Source organism: Gadus morhua, chromosome 6, assembly GCF_902167405.1.
Source record: "Gadus morhua chromosome 6, gadMor3.0, whole genome shotgun sequence".
Classification (NCBI taxonomy): domain Eukaryota; kingdom Metazoa; phylum Chordata; class Actinopteri; order Gadiformes; family Gadidae; genus Gadus; species Gadus morhua.
In genome coordinates, this window is record NC_044053.1 from 15286531 (window position 1) to 15305871 (window position 19341).

General features: G+C 44.7%; 1 protein-coding gene across 2 annotated transcripts in view; it reads left to right on the top strand.

Moving 5' to 3' along the window:
* Positions 1-19341, top strand: part of sh2b3 (SH2B adaptor protein 3) — a 38220-nt gene that overhangs the window by 4499 nt on the left and 14380 nt on the right. Inside the window, exons 1-2 of one of the 2 annotated variants that reach the window (XM_030358422.1) lie at positions 3879-4010; positions 5787-7043. In XM_030358422.1, the coding sequence (XP_030214282.1) occupies positions 5814-7043 (1230 nt within the window). In that variant the 5' untranslated portion in view covers positions 3879-4010; positions 5787-5813. Of the gene's footprint in view, positions 1-3878; positions 4011-5786; positions 7044-19341 lie in introns of those variants that run through there. The other variant, XM_030358420.1, reaches the window with a different exon arrangement.

Here is a 19341-nt window from a genome sequence, read left to right on the forward strand (position 1 = left end):
GTGCACTCTAAGGAAGTCACAACCATAGTTATGTGTGTTATTCAATAGTGCCCCATTACATCTAGGTTGATCCTCCTCCTTGAGAGAGGAGCACTGTTTTCACTCACTCACTCACTCACTCACTCACTCACTCACTCACTCACTCACTCACTCACTCAATCTCTCTCTCTCTCTCTCTCTCTCTCTCTCTCTCTCTCTCTCTCTCTCTCTCTCTCTCTCTCTCTCTCTCTCCCTCTCCCCAGATCAGCTGATGCTTCCCTCTGGCTCTGGGAAGTATAAGGCTGAGGTTATCTTGTGTTTCAGTAACGCTTCCTCCTTTAAAATGTGTTCCTCAATTATGGAGGAGGCTCTGTTATTTTTTGGCTGGAGCGCTCCTTCGCCACTTCCCACGCCTCCGACTGAGCATGTCAGCATGTGACCCTTGTCATACGGGCGCTTCTTCTAGCCATTCCGAGTTTTAATTGATCAGTTCTTAAAAACGTTTGGGTTGTGCCGGTACTGTCCAAATAATTGGAGTATATTTAATATTATTTTAAAAATTTGCTGTCGTAGTATACTCCCACGTGCATACCTCTTGTTGTCACAGGTTGGCCCTCAGAGCTCTTGGCTTACAAGCCGACCACCTGGACACTCTCCCTTTTGTCTATCTCTGTTTTCTCACTTCCTCCTTCACTTCCGTTTACTTTCTCTCCCTCTCTCTCTCTCTCTCTCTCTCTCGCTCTCTCTCTCTCTCTCTCTGTCTCTCTCTCTGTCTCTCTGTCTCTCTCTCTCTCTCTCTCTCTCTCTCTCTCTCTCTCTCTCTCTCTCTCTCTCTCTCTCTCTCTCTCTCTCTCTCTCTCTCTCTCTCTCTCTCTCTGTGTGTGGGACACTTCACCTTGCTTGCTCATTATATGTCTCACCCCTCACTTTCGAAAGAAGCCAAGCTGAGTGATTCGAAGAACAGGTTGACGGTTGTAACACCGACAACTCGTGATTTTCAGTCCTTTTTTTTTCTTCTTCCTGGAAAGTCGACTCTTGGCTCTGTGCTGTCGCTAAGAGTCTCAATAGCGTGCAGACTAATTGATTTGAGAGCAACAGATTTGATCCGGACTGAAGTTGGTAACGAGGTCAGCACTGCATGAAGGGCAGGAGGATGTGGGCTATTGTCAGAGATAATCATTTAACTTCATCACCCGTGTTAAGGCCTTTCCCTGTTCTCAAAAAGCATTTTGCACGCAAAAAGCATTCGAGCAATGCTTTTACTCAAGTATTTCGCTTTTTCAGCAACAGACAGACAAATACAGATCTCTCTTTTACACATACACACACACACGCACGCATGCACACGCACGCACGCACACACACACACACATATATTTCTGTGTACTCATCCATGCTATTTAGTATTTATATCAGGGTACAGGTCCTGATGACCTTATAATGGAGAATAGGTGAATAGGAGAATGTGTATGTCCACCTCTCTTCAAAGCCTCTAACACACATCTTCCCAGTGGGGCATAGCAGGGAGCAGCGAGTGGTGTGTGAGAGTAGATACCAACCTCAGAGATATAAATAGGTCCACCCTGCAACAGTGCTTCCACCGCCACCACTGATAATTCTCAATCCCCATTTTGCATTTGTGTGTGTGTGTGTGTGTGTGTGTGTGTGTGTGTGTGTGTGTGTGTGTGTGTGTGTGTGTGTGTGTGTGTGTGTGTGTGTGTGTGTGTGTGTGTGTGTGTGCTTCTGTGTGTGAGTGACTGTGTGTGGCTATGTACTGTTATCGTTCTCCATACATTTATTTTGTGTGTGTGTGTCTTTCTCTTTATCTTATCTTGTAGTCTACGGCTTCGGTCAGAGCACAGATGTGGACCGCTAGTCGTCATGGTTGTATTTTTTTGGTATGAACCCCCATATAATGGCATGCCATTCTAGTTCTCTGACTCATCAGGTGAGTCATGTCATCGTAAGATAGCGCTCTGTGGAAAGTGGTTCAACAGGTAGACTGCAGGTTGTGAGCCAGATGTGAAACAATGATGTTTAGTGATAGGCACCCGCACCCTCACACATACAGCTCATGTTGAGTCCTGACTTCCGTTGCGTTGGTTAAAGGGAAAATGGGGGCTTGTATGGAGTGCTGCGGGGATGGTTCTCCTTCAATGTGTACTCAAAGTAGTCAAATCAACATGTTTTTCTGTTGTTTTCTAGTGTTTGGATTGACTAAAAGGACGTTGAGTTGTTTAATAATGTATCAATCTGAGATAGTTCCCAGGAGTGGTGTTTCGCAGACATAATAGCCCCATTATACGCTCAGTTTATTATAATTTGTAAAATATAAATAGGTGAAATTAAATATTGTAAGTTAATTAAAGTCAAAAGGGATTGATATAAGGAATTGTGATTGGAAAAAAATAAAAGGTTATCGTTGACACACTTTTATAGCAGTTATAAAGCTTTAGTAGTACTGCAGTTATATACTGCAGTATTAATTTAGCCTCTAGCCATGCTGCTTCAGGAATCAGATTTATTGCCAGCAGCCCATTCAAATGAAGCCTAGATTCAAGGCTAGCATATGATGTACATAGATAACGACCCGCTTCCTGTTTGTTGGCTAATTTCCACCACTGCCCATACATCAAAAGTTGAAACAGTCGAAGCAGCTTAAGAATACGATTGGTCGCCGAAACTACTACTCAGCAATTTGAATGTGGCCATGGCCTTTTCTCTAGTGTGTGAATTGGCGCAGCACAGATATAGTGTGAAGATTGCTGTTCCTCTTTCCAAGATGCACACACACAGAATGATATACAGCAGAGTGTATGTTCTGCCCTCTCATTAACTATGGATGGTTAGAAACAACCACTGCTCTTGTGTTTTCGTATGTTTTCAAACGATTCTACCATTTAAACCTTCCAGAAAACAGGCAGGAAAGAAGAGATATATTACTATATTATTAAGGAATAAGAGCAGGGAATGCTCACTCTTGGATAATCTGCCTAAATCCAGCCTCGTCTCGACAAAGCAAAAGTTATACAATCAGCGTCAGATGACCACGTGTCAACAGATCTCCGCCTTCGTGTCTCGGCCTAAACGTGCATCCCCTCCGTCTCCGGCATGCAGCGTCTCAATGAGGGCAGAAGGGCGGGCTCCACCAACATCTGGGGAGCCCCTATCTTACACACATCAAACAGAAAAAGAAGACGATAAAAAAAGAAAACGGAAAAACCATGGGAACGCAGACCGCAGAACACCCCCCACACCCCCGCGAAGGGATGCAGAGAGGAAGTGTCGTCTTGGGTCTGCACGCAACGCATGCATGTGTGCGTGTGTCTGTGCATGTGGCCATCCAGTGCTGAGTCATGGCTGGGCTGGCCACGCAGATAGAAACCGGCTAGCGGGGGGGCCAGCAGTTGGGGGCGCGAGGAGGGGGGGGGGGGCTTAGACTCTGAGCGTGCCCTAAGCCGCACACAGGAAGGGCCTCGCTTGTTGTCGGGCACGACTCCTCCAGGAACTCAGGGGTGGTGACGCAACCTTTCACCATGCCAAGTAGTCCACCCCCAAAAGACGTGCGTCTTCCCCAGATATGCCCGGCGATAATTTAGAAGATAATTTAGAAGTTTAATAAATGTGTCCAAGGGCAGCACGAGTGTCGTCCACATGTTCTTTTTTGTCTGGCGCGACCAGCAAACAACATTGCGTCAAGGAGGGAAGAGGGGCGATTGGTGAGGAGATAAAAACACGTTTCGCTCCATGTTTGGGCCAGACCCACTTAGACATATACACACACACACACACACACACGCACCTCGCCATTAATATCGGGCGGGTTTGCTCTGATCTGTTGGACCACAGTGAGCAAGTGCAACCCCTCCTACCCCCCTCCCCACCCACCCCTCCATGCACGCTAACACACACAAACATGGAAACACACACACGACAAACACGCACACCAACATACACCAACATACACATGCATTGCTACTTCCCTTGGTTAGCATAGAGCATTCTCTGCAGCGCCGGAGGAGGACTTATTGGTATGTAGGCACACATTGACCTTCTCGATAATATTTATCTTGGGATTTACCTTAGGAATAAGCTATGGCGCCAAGAAAACACATCTCTATCTGGGTCAGAGAAATTGAAAGATCTTGTGTTATTTACTTTCTTTTAAAAATATACTACTAACACAATATTGTCAATTTTTTTTATAGAATTCCCAATGTTTTGTTTTTAAACACATTTTACTGTGTCAACATTGTCAAAGTATCAAATATATTTGTTTAAAACAGTTAAGATTCAAAAGGTTTTAAGCGGTCTTCAATACTGAATGCTGATTCAGCATTATAATCAACCATAGCTTCTGCATATGCACCATAAACTCAGGTCTTGCATCAGCCTTTTTTCTTCTCGTCTTTGTGAATGTTTCCTTCCTTCCTCTAATCCCCCTTAACTATAGCTTTTGTCCATTTGTTGTGCCGTGCACATGAGGGAACTGCTTGGGAATGTTAAAACATGTATTTGATAGACAGGGTACTCCCCCCTCCATCTTTTAAGAAGTTAATCTATTTGTTCCTGCCCTTAAGTACATGCTAATGCTAATATGTGTTGAGGTGCAGATCTTGACATTTTTAGACCATAGCTTTCTACCGGCACAAGCCAGCCTAAATTTCACAAGTTCCCCTCTGGTTTTCCCTCAAAATATTAGTCAGGAATCGGCCCAACACATTCAGAACATGAATTAGTCGGCCGATCAGTGAACCCACTGAGTAATGCAGTTTGACAGTTCTCCAATTACTTGATTAATGTTATACTATTTATTGTGCTTTGGAATTAGTTATATTTGCACTAAACTGTTTTTAAGTGATGAAAATGGTAGCGGTAACATTCAACAACAGCGTTTCCTTTGGAAATTCGGTACTCAGGATTCGAGCGTCTGAAGCTTATCCAATCGGCTGCAACTTATGTTTGACTGACAGACAACGGACAGATTAATTTGCATCAAGTAACACTAACCCAACCCTAACCTAATGAGCAAAGCAATATCGTCTGGTTTGTGAGGCGTTATGTGTGGTGGATTGTTGTAAAAATGAAACTACTATGTCTATCGCTAGTCAGAAAATAGTGTACACACAACCAACGGTTGGCTCTCAGTCGCATGTTGTGTTAAAGGAGTATCGAAATGACAACTGGTGCTGACATGCTGCATAACAATTCCAGACTATTCAAACTAAAAAGATGCTGCTTAGATTTTTTTGGTGGTAAAAACGAGAGGAATAAATGTGTACACTATGAGCCACTACATATGTCTGCCATGTCACATGTTCAACTCATGGACAGGATGCATGCAGGTGGGCAGGCAGGCAGTGTGCTCCATTGAGAAATAATCATACCGTACTTCCTCAATCAGGTCCAAATTCAATGGCATCTTCACAGGGGAGGCACTTTCTTGCTAACTAGTGATGGTGGTAGCCGGCTTCTAAAGCATTCTCTGATATAGAATATTGTAATCTCCTTTTTGCATCTTCTGCAGCAGCAAGGCATTCAGTATCTGGTTGTAGTAACACCATCAGCATACCACCAATATAGGACACAGTGTACATTCTATTCCAGCTTTTGTGTGGTCTTACTTACTGATTCCACTATACATCCAATAGAAAGCAATATATTCTGCGTAAACAAGTTCACTTTTCACTGCTACATATCCTACCAGTTCTATTGAAACATGCTGAGAGAATGCGTATGTATACTTGTCTCGGCTAATGTTATGTTAAATTTGGTTCCTCTGTAACACCTTGCCTCTCTGTCCGCAGTGATTCTCAGACGGTCTGGTTACTGCAATGAATGGTAACACTGTCCATCCAGCCAACACCACCACCACCACCGCCACACCGGGAGGAGGGGAAGGCGGAGGCCTGGGCCTGGCAGCTCCCCCTAGAGGCTGGAGGGAGTTTTGCGAGCTGCACGCTATAGCCACTGCGCGGGAGCTGGCCCGACACTACGGCAGCTTCGCCAGAGAGCAGCCGCCGCAGGACGCCATCACACCAGAGACCTTCTCCAAGCAGTTCACCCAACTCTTCCAGCAGCACTTTTGCTACGAGGTGGGCAAGGATGGAGCAGAAGCCCTCCACCCCACCGTCGGTTGCCCCGCCGCAAACGAGAGCAGCCCCCCCCCCGCTCCGGTGGGCCTTCCCTTCCCTTCCCCCCCGCAGGCCGTGATTGGCTGCCGGCTGGCAAACAACAACATTAACGCCCTGGACTACCGGGAGGCGAGGCGGCTGAGTGGCGCCTCGCTCTTCGCCGTTCTCCCGCCAAAGGCTGAGGCTCAAGCGCCGATTCGGGAGCAGGAGCTGCCCCTGCGCTGTTCGGCGCCCAGCCCCATGTCGGGGAGCCCGGGGGCGCTCTTGGGTCCGATGCGCGGCGGCAGCAGGGTCTTGCCGCTGATCCGCAGCCTCAGCAGCGAGGGGATCTCTGGGACGGAGCGCTGCCAGGCCACCGAACGGTACTCTTGTGACGCCACGGGCTCTGGGCCCGCGCACGCCGAGGTCACACACTTCTCGGTGCGGCACATCCAACAGAGCGTGAGTGCACTCTTCAAGAGCCGCCCCGTCCCCCCGGCGCCACACCCCGGCGCGTCCCCCCTCAGCGCCGCCGCCGACGGCGATGCCGGCGGTCCGCGCGTGAACGGCGACAGGGTGGGAGGAGTGTCTTCAGCGGCGGAGGAGGAGACCCCTCTTTTAGCCTCCTCTCCAGTCACCTCCTCCTCCTCCTCCTCCTCCTCCTCCTCCGGCTCCAACCCTGAAGCCACGGCCCCCAGCAGCCCGCAGCGCAGGTCGATGGGGGCCGCTCAGTTCTTTGATCGCTTCCGTTGGATACGCGGCGGGCTGCAGAGGCGCGCGGAGGCGAGCAGCTGTTGTAAGGAGGGTCAGCTGAGGTACCTGCTGGTGGAGGACACCATCTCGGACACTTCGCCCCTCTGGCAGCGCTGCCGCCTCCTGGTCAGGAGGACCAGGGACACGCACGGAGGCGGAGGGGAGCGGTACCAGCTGGAGCTTTATGATCCTCCTAAGGTATGAGGCCTTTATGTGACACACATTATGGATCACGTCCTCAAAGACTACATAGGAGGTGGTTTAGATAACGCTTTTTGGTTCATTCTTTAAGGTTAATGGCGAAACACCAAAAGCACTGGGCTCTGTCTGGTACCTTGAGGGTTGCTGGTTTGATCGTCCTACTAACTTATAACTGCTGCTTATGATGAGCTAGTTGTCCCCATCTGTGGTTGACAGTGCAATCTGTGTGTGAGTGTGTTTGTTGATAGTGCATGTAAGGCGTTACATTTGTTAAGCACTTTGACGGTCATATATCAGTCCAAATACAGTCCATTCATGCTTTCATTCATTGATTTGTTACATCTCTCAACATTAATTAAGCGGTATTTTCCTGATTTGAGTTGGTGATGCTACTCCTCTTCTTCAATCTTAAAATTAATTCACAAAGGCTTCTGCACTATGCCTGTGTTGTTTTGGCTGGCTCTGTTTTAGAAAGCTTAGAAAGAAATGTTGACCTATAAATTAATATCAATTAACACACACACACACACGTCACACACACACACACACACACACACACACACACACACACACACACACACACACACACACACACACACACACACACACACACACACACACACACACACACACACACACACACACATTTCCTGTTTCCAGCTGCTTTAGTCTCTGGGGCTTCCCCTCCACCTTCAAGCAATCTCGCATTTCTCTCAACTGTTTAATTTTAACCATTCAGTTCTGCTCATTGATTATACAGTAGGCCGTACGGGTGAGCGGGAAGTGCCAAAAAGGGGTGCAAATGGCCTCGGTGTGGGAGAACAACGATTATTACCATATCTTTGAATCCTTTATTCATTTTTTCTACAGAAGCTTCATGTCACTTGCATGTATTTTACTAAGCTATATTGGCAATTGCATATTAGACGTTTGGTTACAGGTATGGGTCAAACTAATACCAGAATATAACTCACATTCAAAATAAAATACGCAGAAAAGAATTACAGTCAAAAGTGAATTGGAACATTTCTTCATATTGGCAACTTGTGGTCAAGTAGCTGTGATAATCTGCGAGACAGAATGTACTGTGTATGTGCCTCCTACACAGTTTCCTGTTTGTTGAGGTAACCTCAGCATTTAAAAACCATCGACAGCAGACAGCAAACTGAATATTACTGCCCCATAACACAACTCCAACAGAATGCATTATTTTTCACTAGATCTGTCCTTTGGTAATGCGGCCTTGTGCACCTCTTTTGCCGTGTTTGTGTGTGTGTGTGTGTGTGTGTGTGTGTTTGTGTATTTGTGTGTGTGCTGGAGGAGTTGGGGGAGGGGGGGGGCAATGATGATGATAGCAGCAGCAGAAAAGCTCCTCTCCGAATCAGCAGAATGCTATTTGTGTTATTTTGTTCCACTGTCTGGAATCGCTCCACCCTTCATACAACGCACCACCATCACACACAATAAGTGAATCGCTAGTCTGTGCGAGCGGGTCAGTGCTAGCCACTCTGTGCTAGTGTCCCAGCGGCTCCAGATGAAGAGTGTTTCAGACCCACCCAGTCCCCCCAGATCCTCGATCTAGCAGTCCCACATACAGATCTCACAGATCCAGAAGTTAAGAACTCACAGAACCAGCACACAGATCTAGTAGTCCCACATACAGAACTCACAGATCTAGAAGTAAAGAGCTCTCAGAACCAGAACACACCGATCTAGCAGTCCCACGTACACAACTCACAGATCCAGAAGTAAAGAACTCACAGAACCAGAACTCACAGATCTAACAGTCCCGCATACAGAACTCATATATCCATCAGTCCCACATCCCTAGTTCACAGTGATCAGACTCAACGCTACCCTGGCCTATACACCATGTACAAAGGTCGTTGGAAGCACAAGTTGTGTCTCTTCAGGGTGTGTGCAAGTTTGTTTTTGGCACGGCATTATGAAAAGGGTATGTGTGTGTGTGTGTGTGTGTGTGTGTGTGTGTGTGTGTGTGTGTGTGTGTGTGTGTGTGTGTGTGTGTGTGTGTGTGTGTGTGTGTGTGTGTGTGTGTGTGTGCGTATGTTTTTATTGGATGAGGCCACTTTGAATGTTGCCCTATACATGTCTAATTGTGTGTGTGACTGTTGGTGTGCCACTATGCACAGTTTTATATTTAGCAGCCCTGCACTCTTTACCCAGCTGCTGCCTTAATAATGTGTGTGGGGTTCAGGCAATGATGGAGACAAGCCTGGCTGTGTGTGTGTGTGTGTGTGTGTGTGTGTGTGTGTTTGTGTGTGTGTGTGTGTGTGTGTGTGTGTGTGTGTGTGTGTGTGTGTGTGTGTGTGTGTGTGTGTGTGTGTGTGTCTGTGTCTGTGTCTGTGTGTCTGTGTGTGCGTGGGTTTTTGTGTTTGTGTGTATTTGTGTGTGTGTTAAGTTTTGGAATCTGGTCTGTTGTGTTTAATAATTGCAATGTTTTTACTAACAAAATGTCCTCATTTATATAGTGTGTGCATGCATGTGTGTGCGCATAAGTGTGTGTCTGAGTGTGGGGGAAGGGAATCCAGACAGGGTAGTCTTGGCTAGTATATCGCCTTAAAAGGCAGGAGAGCTGTGGAGTAGCTTGCAGACATTTATGCATACAGTACTCACCCTCTCCTTCTCTATCTCTCATTCTCTCTATATTGTGCATCTTTCTCATGAAATGACTCTATCTTGTGCATGCTCTCTCACTTTTGTGCACTCTCTTTGCTATTCTCTTGATGATTACATTAGAACTAGTATTGAATTGAATAGTAGTTTCGTTGTGATGTGTTGAAGCAAATACAGGGATCAAATAACATGGATTATTTAATGGACACAAATTATGGTGTTTTCCCAACAAGTAAACATAGTATTTGAGTTCCAGAAAACATGTTTTTGAAGCTGTTTGCTGGAAATAGCTTTTAGGAAAAAAAATATTGTCTACCGCTATTCCTCTCTGTTTCAGTCCATTCAGAATGCGCTGTTTCTGGTGTCTGTAGCCATGACTCTCTGAAGTCCATGAACCGTGACATGGAGGAGAAAGGGATTGTACACCGGGAGCTGAGCTGCCGGACTTGCCGCCGAGCTCCCCGCGCCGGAGATGCCGGACTGCCGCCGAGACCTACCCCAGCCGGACCTGCCAGCTTCGGCGGCAGTTCAGCTCCCGGAGTACACCGCCGCAACTGCTGGACTGCCGAAGCTTCGGCAGTCCGGCGGGGGTAGCTTGGCGGCAGTCCGGCAGCTCATCTCCTGGAGTACAATCCCTTTCTCCTCCATGTCTCCTCCTCCGGACTGCCGCCGAAGCTTTGGCGGCAGTCCGGAGGAGAAAGGGATGGTACTCCTGGAGCTGAGCTGCAGGGCTGCCGCCGAGTTCCCCCCGCCGGAGCTGTTCGTCCGCTGGTCCACAAAATCGTTGCTATGCTCTGATTGGAGGGGAGTGGGGAAGTGGGAGGTAATATTCAACTGGGCACTGAAACTGACTGGCTTGTTTGGTAACTGTAGGTGGGGTACTTTCAGAAAAGCATATCTCACTCAAATAATCATGTAAAGACTTTTTTCAAAGTTTGTATGCGTGTGGGAGCTCCAGAGACCCAAATCCCAGGAAAAGAGTTGTTTTCATAATATGTCCCCTTTAACTCAATGCCAAGTTCCTTGTGTTTTGAGTGGATCTGGTCATCTAGGGCCTAGAGGCCACTCAAAAGTCAGAACACAGCAAAAGTGAGCTGGAATAGGCCTGGAATATAGTCCAGCTAGCATTTAGGCCTAATCCAGCTACATTTTGCAGTGTTCTGACCCCCGGATGCTTGGCTTACACACAACATAAATGAGTTATTACGGTTTTAATTATTGGACATAGCATTGTAAAGTCATGCCGAATTTGATGATATATCGCTTTGTATATTTATATGTACATAGTGACATACCTTCAGACATCACGGTTCGGTACGAGTTCAGGACAATGAAGGGAAAAGAAAAAACAAAAATACAGAAGGCAATTCTTTTTTATTGTGCATGTCTCATGTTGTACCACCTTGTGTCATACAGTCTCTCCCCTGAGCTAGATTACACAGCTGTGTAATCTAAGATGTAAACAGTAAACAATTAGTACCCCATATTATCTCTAGACTCCATCCGTAACTTGTAAACAAAATAAGACAATCAGTTAAAAAACTGAAAATGCAGCATGTCTTATTTATGAAAGTGCAAAGTAACCAGAATAACAGCCACTATGAGCCAGTACCCCAATGAGCTTTCCACAAAAATATATTTTTAGAGGCTAGTCAAGGTGGAGGGTGGGGGTGTGGCTCTGAGCAGCTTGCGGCCACGGTACCATGCGCTCGTGTTTACGGTGGATGTAACGCAATGGAGAGGCGCACACAGCTTTTGGCCGTGTTCTGGAAATATTCTAGAACACTCCGGGTGCTCCAGCGGGACTCCTGGAGCTCTGTATCTAAATAATATCATATTATACAATGCAGTGTTTCCCCTAGAATTTTTTTTATGCCCGGTGGTAAGAGCTGATAGTGTGATTTGTTATACATTTTTCACGGGATGCTAGAGTATTTGTTGGTTACTTTCATGTAAAACACTTGCTTAGCCATCACAAGTTGATAATGATTCAATAAACACGTTATTAACAATAAACTCATTGTATTTACAATACAATTTTTGGTGGTGCTGTCACACTAAATTTGTACCGGCTGCCAAATTTGTACCGGGCGCGTCATCCATATGTAATCCATTCCAAACCTGCCTGCAACAGATGATCGCGTCGTCCGTTGCCGGGCAGGTTTCAAAAAATATTTGCGCTCATGTTGCCAAAGACGAAATAACATAGTACAGTTAACGGATCGCTAGATAACACTTGTTTTAACTTTATATTTGTATTGTATTTCATTTTTTAATCAAATTTAGCTAGTAAACTGAGTGTTTAAAGCGGGTTTCAAAAAACATTTGCGCTCATGTTGCCAAAGACGAAATAACATAATACAGAAAACGGATCGCTAGATAACACTTGTTTTTACTTTATATTTGTATTGTATTTCATTGTTTAATCAAATTTAGCAAGTAAACTGAGTGTTTAAAGCAGGTCAAGGACGAAATAGCACAATACAGATAACGGATCGCTAGATATTCTGGTTCGCGAATGTTCGTGATCCTTTCACGTCATTCGAAAGGTTCTAATCATCTGATCATCTGTTGCCGGGCAGGTTTGGAATGGATTACGTATTGATGACGCGCACGGTACAAATTTGGCAGCGGTACAAATTTAGTGTGACATTGCCATGCTAATGATGATATAACTTAATGCTGTCAGATTGTCCGTTATGATGGGGCATAATCTGCGCACGCGCGACACCGCTTATTTATTTTTTTTCATTTTTATTTTTTTTGGCCTGTTGTTGGCCTGGCGGGGGCGCTCGTTGGCCTGGCGGCCCGCCAGGCCTGAACAATGGTAGGGGAAACACTGCAATGGATATCTAGATCATACAATATATATTATCACAGCCAAAAGCTGTGTGCGCCTCCAGATGATATATTATGAATCTCAAAGGACTGCGTCGGGCTCTCCGACGTCTCTTGTTCTTCCAATTCCACAACAATCGGAAGTAGACTGAAGCGCGACATTGGGGAGAAAGGGATTGTCTCCCGCCGGAGCCCCGCAGCGCCTGGTGCCTCGGAAGCGGGCAGCGGGCTAATCCCTTTCTCCTCCATGTCGCGGTTCATGTACTTGAGGGAGTCAAAGCCGAAGTTCTTTTCCCACATTTCCTTCTCAACCATGGCTGAGGTAATCCCCACTTCGGATCTCATTTTGGAAATACCAGAGACGTCAGAGAACCCGACGTGTTATGCACCATAACACGCTCGGCCACCTAGGCGCAAATCAGGAGTGCAGTTTAGTTGTCCCTGAAGAACTCGTGTATCTAACATTAGTTCTGCATTACATTAATTCATTTGCACAGCAGTTTTATTCAATGTATACCGTGTATTCTCTGTGTAAATCCATGCACCGAACCGTGACGTCTGTACCGATTCGGTTCAATACGAATACATGTATGTTGTATTGTTACACCCCTAATACCTTGACTCCATTTAAACTATAGCTCTATATCATGAATTGTTTCACTTTTCCACTCCATTGCAAGGATTTGCGATCTTATCAGACATGTTTGAAAAGGCATTTTTGTTTACCATGTTTGGATAACATGCATATAGACATAACTGTGTGTAGTTAAACTGATCTTGGCATGTTTGGCTGCAGGTCAACATAAAATGGCTTGGTATGTGACGTTATTGTTCAGTTTGTCTAGACAATGGTAAATATATACTTATTTTGCACCACCATTGCATTTTTACTCACACGCTCACATACTCCGTCACTTGCTCACTTACATGCTCAGTCACTCTCTCGTTCTCTTTCCTACTCTGTCTTTCTACCTCTGTGAATTATGCCAGGAAAGTCCTGGTTAGAGTGTGGGCTTCAACAGGCTGCGGCTGTAGGCTACAAGATAATCACACTTGTTTGTTCCATTATCTCTAGTTTTCCTTTTTCTTAAATTGGTTTCAATAATTTCTCACTTCCCTTTTCAGACTCTCTCTCTCTCTCTCTCTCTCTCTCTCTCTCTCTCTCTCTCTCTCTCTCTCTCTCTCTCTCTCTCTCTCTCTCTCTCTCTCTCTCTCAGAGAGATCCCACAGTATTGCTTATATCTGTCATTAGGCTAGCTTTTCTGTTTTACAAGGAACCAAACAAAGCCAGCATAAGGCCGCCCCCCCTGTTTGCTTTGACATTGAAGGCCAGTGTCGGGCAGCAACATTGTTTTCTAAACAATAATGCCAGGTGAACGTTGGTTAGTGTTGATGTGCTTTGGCTAGCCTTGCACAATTAAACGCTCCTCAAACGAAAGGAAAGTGGCTGTGCATGCATCGTATACAACATGTTGATGCAAAACATTTTTGCGACTTTTTGAGCGATCAGAGCTATGTCAAAGGATAAAAGAAAGAGAGGCAAGGAGCGGTTTGAGGCAGAAAGGTGCACAGACCTAAGACTGTAGACAGAGTTTAACAAGTCTATTTCGGTCTCCCTCTCTCTTTGTGTGTGTCTGTGTCTCTATCTCCCCTGAGATCTGTGCATATCTTGCTCCTCGCTCGGCCGAATCCTCTTGATGTGGGTGGATGTACTTCATGTGGGATTCATGGTTGGCCTGGCTTTTCGGAGTATGTTGACGTTCCTCCTTGGATTCTGACTAATCCAACGTGGTTTCTTCTTTTTTCTTTTAAGTGTCAGGGATACCTTGAAACCTACCCAGACACTTTAAAGAAACCTGAAACGTAAGGGAAATCATCACTAGTAACTTGAAGCTTGCTTGAAGAATGTGTAAATGTGCCTCATTTAGCCAACTGAATAGCGTTCTTTAGTTTAAAGTCCAATACTCATATTTCTTCATGAATATTCAGACTCACAGGCAATAGATCGTGTTCCGTTCATTCTATCGCGTCCTTCGCTCACTGACAACGGAGAGTTTGCAACATCAGTGGAAAATATAACCTCTTTTCCACAACCAAACCCCTGTGATCCATCTGTTCTGCGTTATTTGGTGTACTTGAGTCTCTCCAATGGCAACATGCAGCGTTAATTTGGCCCTAGCTGCATACCACAACTGAGGCTCGGAACACATGGGCCCAGCCGTCGCTCTGCATTATGAAAAAAATATGCAGCAATGTACAGTTTTATGTATTTGCATAGCTCATCTGAGCACATGTGGCACCTCTGTTATGGAAACAGAAAACGTGATTGTATGGTTTCACTTAAAATCTTGATGATTTATCAGCCTCTACTACACTATACTGATTGTGTGACTGTGTTTGTATATTTGTACAGATATGACTATAAAAAGATAAAATGTGGCCACAAATGTCACCAACTTATCTCTGAACTTGCATTTGCAACCTTTCGTGTGAATTTTTACTGATAGATGTGGTTTATTTTCACTGGAACTGACAACCCGATTGATTTTTTAGATGCCGGGGACCTGAAAATAATCAAGGACACACAACGAGATGCCCCTGTGTCACAAATATATTGTAGTTTAGCAAAGGATTCTGATGGAAAGAAGTAAATACTCAAAGATGTGTCTTTAGTGTTTAAACCAGAGGGAGTGCCCTGTAAATATAAATAAAGGCTGGAAATGTGGACATTTTATCCTCCGGTTATCCATTATTAAATGCCTTGGCATGGTGGTAATTTAAGTCAATGTTGGTCAAAGCAACCTCAGACTCCAACCTTACAGCGAGGTATTTGGATTTTAAATATAGCCAAGGCCTCGGAACAGAGGCCACAGCTCCACTTGGTTTCAAAGTTGTGCGGTAGCGGCAAACACGACTTGGGTCTTTTTCATCCGACTTTTCAAAGAGTGTCAAATGCCTACAAGAGATTGCTGATCTTCTTCATCACAGATTTCTGTGCGCAGAGCCAAGAGAAACCTTAATGGTGGCAGCCCATATTATTATTTTTTCCATAGCTTTCAAGGAAGCTGATTACCTGATTTAGCTTGGATTAGTGAGAAAGCACAGCTGTTCTGTTCGTCATTGGAACAAATTGCTTTTGGGATTGTTTTGAATTGGTGGACTTTCCCTCGCCGTCTGTAGGCTCTCTGTGATTCCATTCGTTGTCCCGGTCACGCCTAAATGTGTTCTGATGTCATGTCATAGAACTAAAATGACTGCAAAGCAGAGGGAATCTGTACTGAACACCAAAGCATCAGCTTGGCAACATGTAGGACCCTGGACCCTGCTTTGAAATTGTAGACTTAATTTTTATATTTATAATTATTATTATTATGTTTGTGCGTGTTTGTGTTTTACTCGGACACACAGAGAGAAGGGAGCCATCTCCAGAGCAAGTGAAGTGGTTAGGAGTCAAGTGGACAAAATGTGCATGGCAGATCTTGTCTTTGTTCACATAGTTCTCTTTTGCCCTGCAAAAAACACATGTACTCAGCATACTCTGCATGCTATGAATGCTGCGATACGCATGCAAATATATGCGCAACCCAGCTTCCTTTCAGAAGTGTGTGTGTGTCTGTGTGTGTCAAACAAAACTTTAACCACATTTATATTGCACCTGACCTTGCCAGGCAGTCTGTGGAAAGTCCCTTAAGGAAAGTGATCTTTACATCCACAACTATCCCCTTCCTGCTCATAATAGATAATAGTCATTACATTTCATGTATCCCTCTATAATAAACTATAATACATAACCCACTATGTCATATTACTCTATCTTACATTACTCAGTATATTCCATATAACTCTATGATACATTACTCACTACAAAACATGACTATATAACATTTTAGTCATTACAATACATTTGACTGTGGTCTGCCATTTTCACGTTTTCTTATAATCGAACTGTAATCACCATCGCCTCCCACACGCAGCCTGCAGCCTCTTGCAACATTCAAAGAACCAATTTCAGTGATACCACTATGATATCTTCCAGCAGTGGTGCTGAGGTGTGTGTGAGGTGCACTTTGTTGAAGTGCCTGAATGAGCGTGCATGGTGCCCATGTACGTTTGAATGGTGCTGATGTGCATGTAAACAGTGCAGATAAGCGCAGGGAGGTTTATGTGTGATCATTGATTCCATTAGGGCACTGGTGCATTCCAACAGTAACACTCATACAATGGTATAACAATAAAACTTTTATTATTATTTTATAACACATAGCGATTGCAAGCGCACTATGTGTGTAAATCACATGTTCTTGGCATTAATGTAAGCATTTTATCTATATATATATATATATAATGGTTTCTACAGTATATACTGTAGCATGGCTGGTGTTTTCGGTTAGCAGTATTTGAATACTAGAAATGTGCCTACCATAGCATAACTTGCCCTAAGCTAGAAGGGACATCCTAAGCCCTTTAGCTTCGTCATTATACTCCACTGCCCAGCCACCCTGGACATTCTAGTTCACCTCCTCATTATCTGTTTTCACAGCAATAACCGTTTCACCTCGTTACTTGGAATCAAATCAGTTTCTCTGAATGTTGTATCCACCATACTACTGCTTTCTTAGGCAACCCTTCTCTCAGTGATTCTGAGAAGTGTGTGCACCTACGATCACGACAGACGTTCTCTGCATTGAGAGGCCATTTGGACGCTCCCTGGTTTCTCAGAAGCTTGCGCAGCGCCTCAGAGACATCCCTTCAGCGGCAGCGCAAGCTCTGCGCGGCTTCAATGACGTCTATCGCTCTTCCTCAGTTGATGCCGCAGAGCGATAATAGACAGATTTAGTGATCAAAATGGGTCCCAGTAATTTAATCGAAGAGATCAAAACCAAAGTGTGGCTCTCCAGATGGCGGTGTATTTTTTTTTGGGGAGGGGGGTTGTTTTAGTTTCAAATAAAAACTAAAACTAACCACTTCTCTGTACCGTGTTAAGTGAGCCTGCTTTTGACTCCGCTTTGGTTGTAAGGTCGTATTAGTCAGTGATTTTATTTTACCATTAGCACTTATTGCCGTGCCATACCGTACCTCGCTGAATTGCGTTTACAATACCAGTTTTAATGGGCCAAACTGTGCCGCGCTGCGCCACAGACGGACCATCCTCGAGGTAGGGCCGAAGTGAGCCCGACCCGCCCCCCACTTGGGCTGCGGGGATGTCAGCCATTGTGTCTGTTTGGAGCAAGGGTTAGGGTCGTATCTCATATTGTGGGAATGTACACTTATAAAAATACAATAAACTATGCGTTCGTGTGTATGAGACGCATCGCCAAGCAGGATATATATGGCCAGAGTAAACAACAGCTGGATTAATTATTATTTGTTCATTCCGATAAGCCTAATTAAAAAGGGTAATGAAGGTATAATAGAAGCGCATCAGTTAAAGACACACTTTCAAGCGTAAAGTATAATGGGAAAATGCCAATAAGGACCAGTTGTAGAAACAACCTGTAAAACAGAATAAGTTAAACTCCTTAAACACTTAACATCAGATTATAAACTTGAAATCACACTATAAACTACAAAACTCTTTACATTATACAAAAAAACGATTACGATTTCAAGGAAAATATCTGGATCAGTACACAATTCGATGCTCAGTATCTCCAAAATGACACAAAAGCACACACGCACACCGCGTTTAATGATGCGGTGCTTTACACTGACTATGGTAAATAGGGCATAGGCCTTGTTGCAGAATAAAATACCATTGGAGAGATGTCTCACGGTATGAGAGCGTTAAGTAACCAATGAACCAAACAGGGCATAGGCATTGGTGCAGAATAAAATACCATTGGAGAGATGTCTCACAGTATGAGAGCGTTAAGTAACCAATGAATTGTTTGTTGCTGCCGGTGCTGCAGACTTACAGGTGGTGCTTGGTGATAGCATTGTGGCGAAATTAATGCCGGTGTGAAACAAAAAGTAGCGTTCAAATGTATTCTGAAAGTGCACTGCTGCACTTCCATTGACCTCATGCTGAAAAAACAAAACAGGGAAGGTGAGGTTAAGTTTTTAGTATGTTTTATCGCTTTTATCAGATTTAAAACAGTACTATTTTAAACTTTTTCTTAAAATAGCCAAGTATACCAAGTTACTAAGTGTACTGGTCCAGTTTTCTTTGTCCATGCCTATCTGCGTGGATGAGACACTAGCAAATACTATGCCTGTGTGCGTGACTTAATGTTTCTTTAAACTCACTTACTCTGCTGTCTTTTCCAAGACCAGTGCGGTATCATCTCATTTTAACACACTAGCACACGTGCACACTCAGGACAGTGTTGGCTACGGTGACCCTCAAAGGGATAGAGGAATGTTGAGTGTCAGTCAGTTGCCATGGAGATGGCCTTGAGAAAAGGACCCTGGGAAGAGTTTTTGGGACTCCAAACATCCTGTGTTTCACCCTTGTGTGTGTGTGTGTGTGCGTGTGTGTGTGTGTGTGTGTGTGTGTGTGTGTGTGTGTGTGTGTGTGTGTGCGTGTGTGTGTGTGTGTGTGTGTGTGTGTGTGTGTGTGTGTGTGTGTGTGTGTGTGTGTGTGTGTGTGTGTGTGTGTGTGTGTGCGTGCGTGTGTGTGTGTGTGTGTGTGTGTGTGGTTGGCTGTTTGCTTGTGCATTTGTGTGTGTGTATGTGTGTGTGTGTGTGTGTTTGTGTGTGTGTGTGACTTGTGCACGTGTACTTATTTGTGATGATTAGTGTGTTGGTAGGTGCATACATAGGATTGACATGGATTTATAACTTTTTTTTGCTCATGAACCCTTTAAACACAATGCTATCAAGA